This window comes from Aquarana catesbeiana, linkage group LG07 (assembly GCF_042186555.1).
Source record: "Aquarana catesbeiana isolate 2022-GZ linkage group LG07, ASM4218655v1, whole genome shotgun sequence".
Taxonomy (NCBI): domain Eukaryota; kingdom Metazoa; phylum Chordata; class Amphibia; order Anura; family Ranidae; genus Aquarana; species Aquarana catesbeiana.
In genome coordinates this window covers 210,299,755-210,312,764 of record NC_133330.1, presented here as the reverse complement: position 1 = coordinate 210,312,764, position 13,010 = coordinate 210,299,755, and the positions used below count along the sequence as shown (strand labels likewise).

The following is a 13,010-nucleotide window of genomic DNA, read 5'->3' as shown; positions in this document are numbered from 1 at the left end:
GCTCCTCCCTCTTTTATTGGTAACTGCAATATCTGTAGTCCTATACGAGGTTGACCCCCCCTTCCAAATTAGTTCCCTAAACAATGTTTCAATTTTCTTGAACCATTCCATTCTGATCCAAACTGGGGAGTTATGTAGCTGGTACAGTAATTGTGGCATCCAAATAATTTTTATCAAATTGTTTCATCCAGCCACAGAAAGGGGAGGCGGCTCCAGATATCACACTTACATCTAAATCTAAGCAGGAGAGGAACAAGATTGGGTCCCCGTTTGGGTCCCTTGTTAGCCATATTCCTAGGTACTATATCCTATCCACCACCCTTAATTGCACAACCGAAGGTGGCAGGGAATTTATTGGGTCTACAGGCATCAGGGCGGATTTCTCACAGTTTATTACCAGGCCTGAAAATCGCCCCAAATCTTCCATAATACTCCACTAGGGGTGTGTCGGTATCACCAAGGAAAAACAGGATATTTTTTGCATATAATGCAATCCTGTCTTCACCCGTATCTCTTTTAAATCCCCGTATCCCCCTTGCTGATCTAATCGCAATTGCTAATGGCTCTATTGCCAAAGCGAATAACTGAGGTGACAGGGGACATCCCTGTCGTGTTCCCCTCTTAAGCTGGATTGGCTCGGAATGTGCATTGTTAATCCTTATCCTGGCACTTGGGGACTTATAAAGTGCTTTTACCCAGCCTACAAAATAGGTCGGAACCCAAATGTCTCCAGAACCCGCCATAGATAGTCCCACTCCAAGCTATCGAAAGCCTTAGCGGCATCCAAGGAAATGATAGCTCGTGAACCCTTATTTACCGTTGGTATCTGCAGGTTCAAATACACCCTCCTAATATTGATACTGGTAGATCTGTTGGGGATAAACCCAGATTGATCTGGGTGTATAAGCTTTTGTATATATTTATTTACTCTAGCGGCCAGTACCCTTGCCAGTATTTTGGCATTTGAACATAGCAGTGATATTGGTCTGTACTACAACAGATTTTAAACTCACTGGCCTGTAATTGCCAGCTTCTACCTTGCTATCCTTCTTGGATAAGTACGAAACTAGCTATCTGTCAGTCATTAGGAACCTCTCCTGTTATAAGAGATTGATTGAAAAGATCCATTAATGGTCCAACAACTATACATCGAAGTTCTCTTAGAACTCTGGGATGAATACCATCAGGGCACAATGCATTATTACACTTTAACCGAGCCAGTTCCTCTGCTACCTCCAGGAATCCTGAAACTGAACCGTCATTACTACAACTAATATGATCCCCCAACTTGTTGTTGTTATTACATTTTACTTCTGTGAAGGCTGAACCAAAGTAATTGTTTAAATGGTTTGCTACATCCAGTTTTTCCTCGACATAAGTGTGCCCAATCTTAATTTCAGTGATCCCATTGTATTTTTTTTTCTTCCATCATTGATGTACTTAAAAAAAGGTTTTGTCTCCATCCTTAATAGATTTAGCAATTTCCTCCTCTTTCTGTGCTTTGGTAGCACTGATAATATGTTTGGCCTCCTTTTTTCTATTTTTATACATTTACTTATCTATTTCATTGAATCTCCTATATGCAGATTTTTTTTTTCTTCTTTACTTACCAACTTACCTCTTTAGTGAATTGCATTGTTTTTTTCTTCTGTTTGCTCTGACTAATTTTCCTGACATAATTTAGTTACCTGCAGGGTGATAGACTTTAACAGTGCCCACTGATTTCTGACTGTCGTTTTACTCCAAACTTTTAATTCATTTTTTAGAAATTCCCCCATTTCAGCACTGTTTAAAAATCTAAAACTTTAGTTTTTGTATATGATTCTTCAGTTCTTAATATCAAACCAAATGCATTGGGGGTCACTAGAACCCACATTTTCTCCACTTCAACATCAGACAATTCCCATTTTTCAGTACTAGGTCTAGAATCAGGCCCAGACTGGGACAAAAAATAGGCCCTGGCATTTTAGAGCAGCCCAGTGTAATCCCCCAAGTGTAAATTCCCCACACTGTAATCGCCCCAGTGTAATCCTTCTAGTGTAAATCCCCCCAGTGTAACTGTGTAAACCCTCCAGTGTAAAACCCCTGCAGTGTATTTTCCCCCCATCTAAATCCCCTCAGTGCAGTCTCCCAGTTTAATCCCCCACAGTGTAATCCCCTCCCATGTAAATCCCCCCCCAGCATAATCCCCCATTGTACTGGTATCGTTTAAATCCCCCCCCAGTGTAAATCCCCCCATTGTAGTTCCCTGCGGTGCAGTCGCCTCCAGTGTAAATCTCCCCTCCCAGTGTAATCCCCCCAGTGTAACAGTGTAATCCCCCCCAGTGTAAAACCCCACCTGTGTATTACCCCTAAAGTGTAAACTCCCCTAGCGTAATCCCCACTATTGTACTCCCCCGTGTACATTTTTTGTTTATTACAAATCTTACAAACATACAACATAATAAAAACATATTTATATATATACAAAATAAATTAAAAAAATGTAAATAAACAAAAATAGCTTACATCAGCATAGAACCAGAAAATTGATTTTTTTGCCAGAAAAAAAGTAAAGAAAACTAAATATACGAACCAAGACATATTTTAATATTACTATTATCATGATGCTCTTCAACAAAACTCAGACATCCACCTTAAACACATCCTCAGGCTAAAAAATGATTAAACATTTAACCTATTCATGCAGCCTTTTTCCAGGGGACGTGAAAGGTGAGAAAGGAAAGCCGAACACCCAGAGACTGACAGACAGCAGCTATGGGGACCCGACATTCCTCCACGCCTCCCCCATGTACTCCCCCCCAGTGTAATCCCTCCAGTTTAAAGTGTTTATTACCCTAAAAAAAAAATATATTGATCCGGTTCCCTTAAAGCATGTTATGCAGCACAGTGCTTGTGCTGTGTAATTTGGTCCCTTGTATCACCTTAAAAACCTGGCTGATCCTGCCTGGCTATGCCCTCCCCTCTGTAAACTGACCATGGTTTATCATGGCTGCTGAGCCCTGATACCATGGTCAGTTTTTACGTGCCTCCATCTTCCGCAGCTCTTCTGTCTCTCCTCTGTTCTCCTCACCCCCTCCCTTCCTGCCTGTCAGCTCCTGTGTCAGTGCCTGCCCCCTCCCCTCCTGCTGCTGAAGTTTCATTAAAAGTTTTATACCATTCTCTGTGTTTAATAATCCTGTGTGCCCCTGTGTCTGTGCCTTATAAAAATAAGCCGCTCTTTACCTGTTTTCAGAACGCAGCTTGGTGCTAACATGACCAGCCAGCTCTTTCCTCCTCTTCTCCTCCCCTCCTGACTTATGTGAAGTGTTTCTCGTTCCCGCCTTCTGCAGCTGTCAGACAGGGAAAGCAGAGAGGCGGCAGGTCACGTGAGTGCCGATCAGTGCTCTGAAAACAGGTAAAGAACGGCTTATTTTTATAAAACACATACACAGGAGCACACAGGATTATTAAACACAGAGGATGGTATAAAGTGCATAAAGTGGCTTGACAACCACTTTAATTCCCCATAGTGTAAACACTCCAGTGTAAATCCATACAGTGTAATCACCCCATTGCTCTCCCATGTGTAATCCCCTGCAGTGTAATCCCCCCCATTGTAATCCCCCACAGTGTTAAGTTCCCCAGTGTAATCTCCACTGCAATCCTCCCAGTGTAAATCACCCCCGGTTAATCCTTGAAATGCGATCCCCTGTAGTAAACCCCCCCAGTGTAATCCTCCTCACAATGTAATCCCCCCAGTGTAATCCACCTAGTGTGATGCCCCAATACAATCCCTGCAGTGTAAATCTGCCCAGTGCAACTATGCTCAGTGTAAATCTTCCTTTACTCTGCTAAGTGTAAATCTCCCTTCACAGGCCTCAGATTAGTGCGGCTCTGTCCACACACATGTCCCTCCCCCTAGGCTCCTCCTCATATTGTGGATGGACCATCAGAGTGGAGGAGGAGGCAAGGCTCCATTGACTGTGTGCCCTATGACCAGTCCAGGCCTGTCTGGAATATAATCACTGTGGGTTGGGCTCTTTACTAAATACTGTTTCAGAGAAGATCAATTAATTGCCTCCATTACATCCCTCCTGTTCCTGCTTGACGCTTGTAATATTAATTTGAGAATTCCAGTTCATGTCAGGCATGTTGAAGTCACCCATAATTAAAACCTTTCCCTTTCCCTTTTCCTTCATTGCCTCTTTAATTAATACGTTATAATAATATTCAGTCTGTCCTGGGGTTTGTATACTACACCATATCTAAGGGAAGATCCCTCAATGGTTGGTAGGCAGACCCAGAGTTTCAAGTATTTCATTTGTTTTTTGAATCAATGATAGCCTTACGCTATTTTTGACATACTGTATATGGCAACTCCACCTCCCATCTTCCCTACTCTGTCCTTTGTGTATTGTGTGTACCTTGGTGTAGTTATTTCCCAATTATTTGGATCCTTGAACCATGTCTATGTAATTGTAATAAGGTCCCTAGACATAAGAGCTGTCAGCTCGCAAACCTTCAAGTGGATGTAAACCCTCACATATACCCAGTGAAGTGAACAGCCTCAAATGATACACAGAAATTAAACAAATCTCACTACATAAGTTTTACATGTATATCTGCTATCTTCAGCTTTCTATATTCTTTAGAAATTGCACATCGTGTTACAGATTTGTTCAGCACTGGGAGTTGGATTATTGGCATACAGCCAAGGCACACCCCCCCACTCCACATTGGCAAAGGAAGGAAGTAATGTGCAGAGCTCTGCTCTGAATCGAGCAGCACTCCGCTAATCTATTTATAGCAACCTCCCACGACACAAACTTCAGGCTGCTTTTATCTCCTGTGTCGGAAAACTTGTCAGAAGTTATCATGCTGATAACAGTGCTACAGGACAGAAGAAACACGCGGAACTCAGTGCTTTGGAGAGAGATAAGGAATACTACATATATATGTGCCCAGCTCAAATTTCATGAATTGGGTTCACACCCACCTTAAATAAAATGTATGTAAAATCCGTGCTCAGGTAAAGTGAAAAAAAAAAAACAATCAAAACGTGCCACAGCAATCAATATGTCTATCCAAATGTAATCCGTGCCAGTATGCAGGGTTAACAGAAGGAATCCACCATAGGTAAACTCACAAACTGATTACCACAGCATTTGGAGTATCCCATACCATCTCCTGTTACAAGTTTATACAAGCAATAAATACTAATAAGACAAATCAGCACAGGGAGATGGGTCAGTGGCGGAATTACCAGGGTCGCAACAGTCGCACTTGCGACTGGGCCCTGGCATTCTGCCAGTGTGGGGGGGCCCCAAGACCCCGCACCTCCCCCTGTACCTCCGGCTGGCATCTAACTATACAGGGGAGGGGGGCGGGAGGGGGCAATCGGCAGCGTGATGTCTGCAGGATGTCCCTCCAGGCAGCACAGTTCACTTCCCGAGTATCAGTGTATACAATGGAGAGGGGAGGGGCCTCGGACTCGAGCAGGCACCAGATTCAGGGCACAAGTTTGTCCCTCTGCTTGTACACTCTGAGTCTTGCCGATACATGCTCGGGTCAGAGGCCCCTCCCCTCTCCATTGTATACACTGTGCTGCCTGGAGGGACATCCTGTGGACATCACAAGGAAGCATGCTGCTTCTTCCATATGGACTTCTCATGTAAGTTAAGCACAACACTGCCCCCCACCTGTCTCCTGTCACACTGCCCCCCCACCTGTCACACTGCCCCCCACCTGTCTTCTGTCACACTGGCCCCCACCTGTCTCCTGTCACACTGGCCCCCCACCTGTCTCCTGTCACACTGCCCCCCACCTGTCTCCTGTCACACTGGCCCCCACCTGTCTCCTGTCACACTGGCCCCCACCTGTCTCCTGTCACACTGGCCCCCCACCTGTCTCCTGTCACACTGGCCCCCACCTGTCTCTTGTCACACTGCCCCCCCACCTGTCTCCTGTCACACTGGCCCCCCACCTGTCTCCTGTCACACTGGCCCCCCACCTGTCTCCTGTCACACTGGCCTCCCACCTGTCTCCTGTCACACTGGCCCCCACCTGTCTCCTGTCACACTGGCCCCCCACCTGTCTCCTGTCACACTGGCCCCCACCTGTCTCCTGTCACACTGGCCCCCCACCTGTCTCCTGTCACACTGGCCCCCACCTGTCTCCTGTCACACTGGCCCCCACCTGTCTCCTGTCACACTGGCCTCTACCTGTCTCCTGTCACACTGCCCCCCACCTGTCTCCTGTGACACTGGCCCCCACCTGTCTCCTGTCACACTGCCCCCACTTGTCTCCTGTCATACTGGCCCCCCACTTGTCTCCTGTCACACTGGCCCCCCACCTGTCTCCTGCCACACTGGCCCCCACCTGTCTCCTGTCACACTGGCTCCCCACCTGTCACCTGTGACACTGGCTCCCCACCTGTCACAATGGCCCCCCACCTGTCTCCTGTGACACTGGCCCCCCACCTGTCTCCTGTGACACTGGCCCCCCACCTGTCACACTGTCCCCCCACCTGTCTCCTGTGACACTGTCCCCCCACCTGTCACCTGTCACACTGCCTCCCCACCCGTGACACTGACCCACCACCTGTGACACTGCCTCCCGACCTGTCACCTGCGACACTGGCCCCCCACCTGCCACATAGCCCCTCTTTTATCACACTGCCTACGTCATACTATTTCCCCATCACACTGCCCCCCACCTGTCATACTGCCCCCACCTGTCTCACTGTCCCCTGTCACACTGCCCCCCTTGGCACAATACCCTCCTGTCATACTGCCCCTCCATCATGATGCCCCCTCGTCACACTGCCCCCTTCTGTCATATTTACCCCCCTCCTGTCACACTACCCCCCTCTTAATACACAGCCCCCTCCTTTCACAGTGCTCCCTCATTACACTGCCTCCACCTGTGACACTGCCCCCCCACCTGTCTCCTGTGACACCGGCCCCCCACCTGTCACCTGTAACACTGGCCCCCCCACCCGCCACCTGTCACACTGGCCCCACCTGTCACACTGGCCCCCCACCTGTCACACTGCCTCCCCACCTGTGACACTGGCCCACCACCTGTGACACTGACCCCCCACCTGTGACACTGCCTCCCGACCTGTCAACTGTGACACTGCCCCCCCACCTGTCATACTGCCCCCACATGTCTCACTGTCCCTTGTCACACTGCCCCCTTGGCACAATACCCTCCTGTCATACTGCCCCCCCTGTAACACTGCCCCTCCATCATTCTACCCCCTCATCACACTGCCCCCTTCTGTCATATTTACCCCCCTCCTGTCACAATACCCCCCTCTTGTTAAACAGCCCCCCTCCTTTCACAGTGCTCCCTCATTACACTGCCCCCCTCTTGTAATACTTCCCAGGTATCCTTTTCCTGTCACACTGCCCCCCTCTTGTCACAATATCCCCCTGTCACACTGCCCCCCTGTCATACTTCCCCCCTCCTGTCACACTGTCCCTTCTTGTCACACTGCACCCCTTCTTTCACAGTGCCCCCTCTTATCACACTCCCCCCTCTGGTCACACTTTCCAGATACCCTTCTTTGGTCACACTGCCCACCTCCTGTCAAAATACCCCGTCATACTGCCCCTCATCCTTTCACAATACCCCCCACCACCATCATACTGCGGGTCAGGGGCCCTTCATGGTTTCTTACACTGCGGCCCTTAAGGTTATAGTTACGCCTCTGAGATGGGTCTTACGTTGTTAGGACAAGAGGAGTTCAGCAATTATTTTTTTAGTATGGGGGTGACTAGTTTATGTTTTAGCGTGGTGGGGAAGATGTCAGTGGAGGGGGGGGGGGGCTTAAGATGTGAGTTAGAGAGCATAGATAGAGCAAGAGGATGTGCTAAGTTGTTGTGAGGGAATAGAGGGCAGGTGGTTAGGTGGCATCAGACAGAAGTAAAGAGTAACCACCTCTGTGGTAACAGGATCAAACAAGGGAAGCATTTTTTTAAATATTTTTTTTATTGGGTTTTACAAATAGGCAAGCCACAGTACACAGTAGAACAGTGAGAAAATACACGGACCTAACAGAATGACTACAACAAAAGAGACTAATTGATTATGCCCAATACACTGTTCATGGTTAATACAAATTATAGAACATAGGAGGAAGGTGGTAAATGTGTTGGTAGACATGGTATGTTAAGTGGGGAAGATATCTGGCAGCGGAGATCCCATCATGAATTGCATCAATCTTGTTTTTGAAATGATTGTCAATCTCCTGGGTAGTGAGTGAGTTACTTGGTAGAAGCAATTGGATTAAGTGGAGAATTAAAGGTAGAGAAGAGTTGGTATGGAGGGGATGAGAGGGTGTTGGCAGAAAGAGATAGATTGAAGAGTGATCAAATAGGTCTATTTGCCAACACTGAGGCAGGAACTGTATTTTTGGTGGGCATATCTATATAGGGTGAAGTTTTGTAGGAATTTGGTGTTATGCCACAGCCACTGAAGAGCACAAATATGTCTTTTGAGATTTATGGTGTCTACTGTTTGCCAAGGTTGTAGCTGCAACTATTTCTGTACGCAGTGAGAGTTAAAGATGGGGAGAACGAGAAACTGGTATTGTTGTGGTTAGAAAGAGGAAAATAGGTGTTTTATGCATTGCAAGGAGTGCAATGGGAGATCACAAGCTTAAAGCAGAGTTCCACCCAAAAGTGGAACTCTCGCTTACATGCTTCCTCCCCCCTCTGGTGCCACATTTGGCACCTTTAAGGGGGGAGGGGGAATGGGGAACCTGTTTTTGACAGGCCCCCTTCCCCATTTCTGGAGACGGGCCGTGCCCCGATCTCCCAAGATTTCGCCCTCCCTCCTCGTTCCCTGCCACCGGGCCAATTAGAATGCACAGCGCGCTTTGCGCATGTGCAGTAGGGAACCAGGAGTGAAGCCGAAAGTCTTCACTGCCTGGTTCCCTTACCAGGAATGGCAGCGGCAGCACCCGGGAGTCGATCCGAAGATCGGCTGGGGTGCTGACATCGTGGGCTCCCTGGACAGGTAATTGGCCTAATATTAAAAGTCAGCAACTACAGTATTTGTAGCTGCTGACTTTTAATTTTTTCTCATCCAGGCTGGACCTCCTTTTTAAGGGTGTTGCCATTAGAGTGAGTAGAAGTGTGTGTTTATTGTGTTAGGCCAAAGGATGATAGTAGGTCTTTGGAAAGAAAATATGGTAGACAGGCAGAGAAGTCATCAAGGAAATGTGACACTGCCACAGATGCCAATAAATCACAGCACTTCCCAGAAAAAGTAGACAAGAAAGAAAAGGGATAGTAAGCGAGGTGTAGGATGAACTTGAAAAGTGTTTTGTAGGGATAGAAGAAAACCTCTGTTTTGTTTGCTGGGTTTGGATGAGTGAGTCCAGTGAAGGGCACCATGGGGGAGGGCAGCTGAGGTGGCAAAGTCTGTTTCCTGAAGATAAAAAGGTAATAGATGGAGGTGAGTTTGTTACAGACAAAGCTGGAATTTCAAAGGGCACATCAAATGGGGGGGTGGTTGCATTTGGAATCAGGAGGGTAATAATTAGATTGTTAGGAATGCGGATAGTGCCAAAGGAAGGAGGGTTCTACAAATGTAGGTGTGGGGGTTGAAGGTTAGATGGCAGGGGGCTGAGATTAAGTTAAATATCCCCAGATATTAGCAAGAGCAAGAGGGTGAAGAAGATAGTGACTGTGTGATGGTTTAGAATGAATGAGAGGTAATCAGTGCAGTAATAAGTACAGGATAGTAGTGTGGGTGATATATAAGCTGAGAGGTGGAGGAAAGAGAGTTTAAAGAGATTGGACACTATAATGAGAAATAAAGTAAGATACAGCATTTTAGAGGGTGGAAAGAATAAGAGGCAGATCAGAAAAAAGAGCTGTATGGAGAACTACAGCAATAAGTTTACTTGCAGTCTGTCTGAGGTGGAGTTCTGTTGTTTGTAGGTGCTTTCGTAGTTATTATTTTTAAGTGCCCTGTACTTATGCAGAGATGTAATTAAAACAGAGATGGTCTCTGTCTGTGCCTGCCACCATAAACTAATCAAAACTTATACTGAGATGAGATTAAAGTCCCATTCACACTTGCAAATGGGGCTGTGTGTGATTACATGTGGGAACCACAGCAGGGGTTCCTTGTGATTAGCTGTGGGAGGCAACCTTATTAAAAGCTATTGGAGGCTGAAAGCTCCCAATCACATATAATTGGTCATAGAGCGATTACGTAGAATGATTGCCACTGGACGCAGACAGTCTTTGTCCATGGCCAATCACTCACAGGTAATTCCGTATAATATAAATATTTACATTAGCGCCATCCAGTGGCCATAATGAGGTATTTTCCTGAAATACCTCAATCAGGTAAAAAACACCTCATTGGGGTCACTACAAGGTGCGGATGATCTTGGGAAATAGTCATATTAGAAAAAATAGGCTTCTTTGTATATGTAAATTTGCCAGCTTTTAAATGTGTTTTAATCTGTATAAAGCAGTGTGGAAAGGATTAATTGAAAAAAGTTTCCTTTTATTCCTGTCTCAGATGGGATACCAAAACCACAATGGCATACTTAGTGACAACTCATATTCACTAAAATTAGTGAATTTTCACGTTGCAAAGTGAACAAGCTGCACTCAAAACTATGTTTTAAATAGAAACAGAATACAGAAATGGAAATGAGAAAACAGAAGTTAGAGTTGGCACCCAAATAGCCTACGGAATGTACAGCTTACCAGCTTAGAGGAGTCTTAAACATGCCAAGGCACTGGATTGAAAACCTTAAAGAACCTGGTGGTATTTTTTTTAACAATCTCATTTTCTGTAGGAACATGGTCATCTTCCGTAATGTGGTTAATGGCCAAGCTCTTATTAACTGGTGGGATAATGAACAAAATCAAGTTGCTTTTGGACGTGGAAGTGCTGGCTTTATTGTGTTCAACAATGACAATTGGTGAGTAACTCTTCTTACCAACCCTTCAACGCATTTCGGAAAAAAAAATCTACATGTATTACAGTGTTTTTTTTATGTATTTACTGATAGCTGTCTCTTGTATGTGTAGCCACAATTGTTTATATTTTATTTAAAACCAGTTAATATGGTATTTTTTTCAGGGATATGGATGTTACTCTGGACACTGGACTTCCACCTGGCACATATTGTGACATAATTTCAGGCCAAAAAGAAGACAACCGTTGTACAGGTGAACAGATCAGTGTAGGCAACACTGGCTTGGCCAATTTCAAAATTAAAAGTTTAGCTGAAGATCCCTTTGTTGCCATCCACATCAATGCCAAGTTATAACAATGCTTTCTACTTCTAATAAACAAACTGTAACTTACTTTATACAGCATGTTTGTGTTTATTTTTTCTTCCTAATTGTTCATGAATAAGTATTTTTGTAGAAACTTATGTTTTTGTTTTGTTTTTTTGTTCATTATTGGCATCACATCCCAAGCTTTAAATGTACATGTTTTTCTATTCAGAGCTTGTAGTTTTTGGTTCAGATTAGATCCCTTTTTTAAATCAGGAGTTCCATTACAGAAATGCTATAAAGAGTTGGTGGTTGGGATGCCTCAAATTAGGATCTTGAAGTATTTCTAGTAAAGATATAAGGTTCAGAAACAACTCAGCATGTAAACAGCAGAAATTACGAAGTCTACACTAGATGATCTCTAGATGAGCCTTTTTTTTACGTCTGTGTTGATGCGTTGGTCATTTTGATCTGTATTAAGTCTCTGCAGTTCCAGTCATGGGAAATTCTCTTTTTATATATAAACTAGAGTTGTTTTATGCTATTTTAAATCTTGAAGATATATCCATTTGCTTGGCCCTGTAACTTCAACCTCCAACTTAAAGTAGAGTTCCAGCTGGACCCATGCTTATTAAAAGTGAGCAGCTAGAAAAAGTGTAGCTGCCGACTTTGCCATCTGAAGCCTCCGTTCTCTTCTTCGTTCGCCTGCCTGCGGCATCGGCATTGCAAGTGTGAGCACTCAGCTGTTACATTTTGTGGCTGCACAGCCGTTGTGCACCGTGCATAAGCAAATCTCGATGTGCACCCTGAATGGCTGGACAATCTTCTGGGACCTGTGACTCGTCCCAGTAGAGTTTTGATAGCTATGACATCTCTCTCATCACAAAGTCCTCCTTAAGAGAACAATTTTGAGAATTGGTCGTATAGTGTTTAAAGCAATAACTCAGCAGCTTCCTTTTAGTTTTCCATATTTGGAAGGCAGACGAGAAGCTAAGTATATTACTGAGCTGTTTAGTCAGAGCAGCTACTGCTAATAACTTTGGCTCTGTAAATTCTTTTTCTGGCTTTAGTTCAAATGAAGATAATGATTTAAAGGGGTTGTAAACCCTCAGGGTTTTTCACCTTAATGCATTCTATGCAACCTGGGGGTAGACTTCCAGTTGCAACCACAGCATGTGTACACTCCCAGCTGCTGACTCTACAAAGGGTGAGCAGTTGGGAATGGTAAAAATGCAGCTCAAGAGAGTGGTTTTACCACTCTCCAACCTCACATGTGAGCAAGCCTTTGGTTCACATCTGTGAATTTCAATGGGCTGTCCTGGAGAAACACAGAAAAAAAAAAATCCCTGTCCTTTTTTAAAAAAATTTGCACTGAAAACTCACCACATTTGCCAATGCATGGGGTACCATTAAGAATAATTGACACCCTTGCATGTCTGATAAAAGAGCACTGAGTTTGTCTGCATGTTAGGAATGCACAATATTTTTGTGCGCATTTCATGATTCGCAGTAATGTGAACCAAAAACTTTAGACTGGGGTGCCTCACAACTGAAAATACTTTTTAAGAATGCCCCACTGGAAAATGGTTCAAAACACACTGGGTTAGCTTATGTAATATTAAAAAAAAAATCTGTGTGGAAAAATCAAGTATGGGCAGGGCTAAAGGTGAGGTTACATATTTTGGCCACAGCATTTTGGGGAGCAAGTGAAAATATGTGTTTACAATGCATGCAGGCAAGTGATCACTGTGCATCAATGAATGGGAACCCTTT

At 45.0% G+C, this 13,010-nt stretch overlaps 1 protein-coding gene across 4 annotated transcripts in view; it reads left to right on the top strand.

Annotated features, from left to right (window-relative positions):
- Window positions 1-11,329, top strand: part of LOC141103425 (pancreatic alpha-amylase-like) — a 155,904-nt gene extending 144,575 nt beyond the window's left edge. For all 4 annotated transcript variants that reach the window (XM_073593004.1, XM_073593002.1, XM_073593003.1 and 1 more), the window contains 2 exons: window positions 10,811-10,936; window positions 11,098-11,329. In XM_073593004.1, the coding sequence (XP_073449105.1) occupies window positions 10,811-10,936; window positions 11,098-11,287 (316 nt within the window). In that variant the 3' untranslated portion in view covers window positions 11,288-11,329. The remainder of the gene's footprint in view (window positions 1-10,810; window positions 10,937-11,097) is intronic.
- Window positions 11,330-13,010: the final 1,681 nt, after the last annotated feature.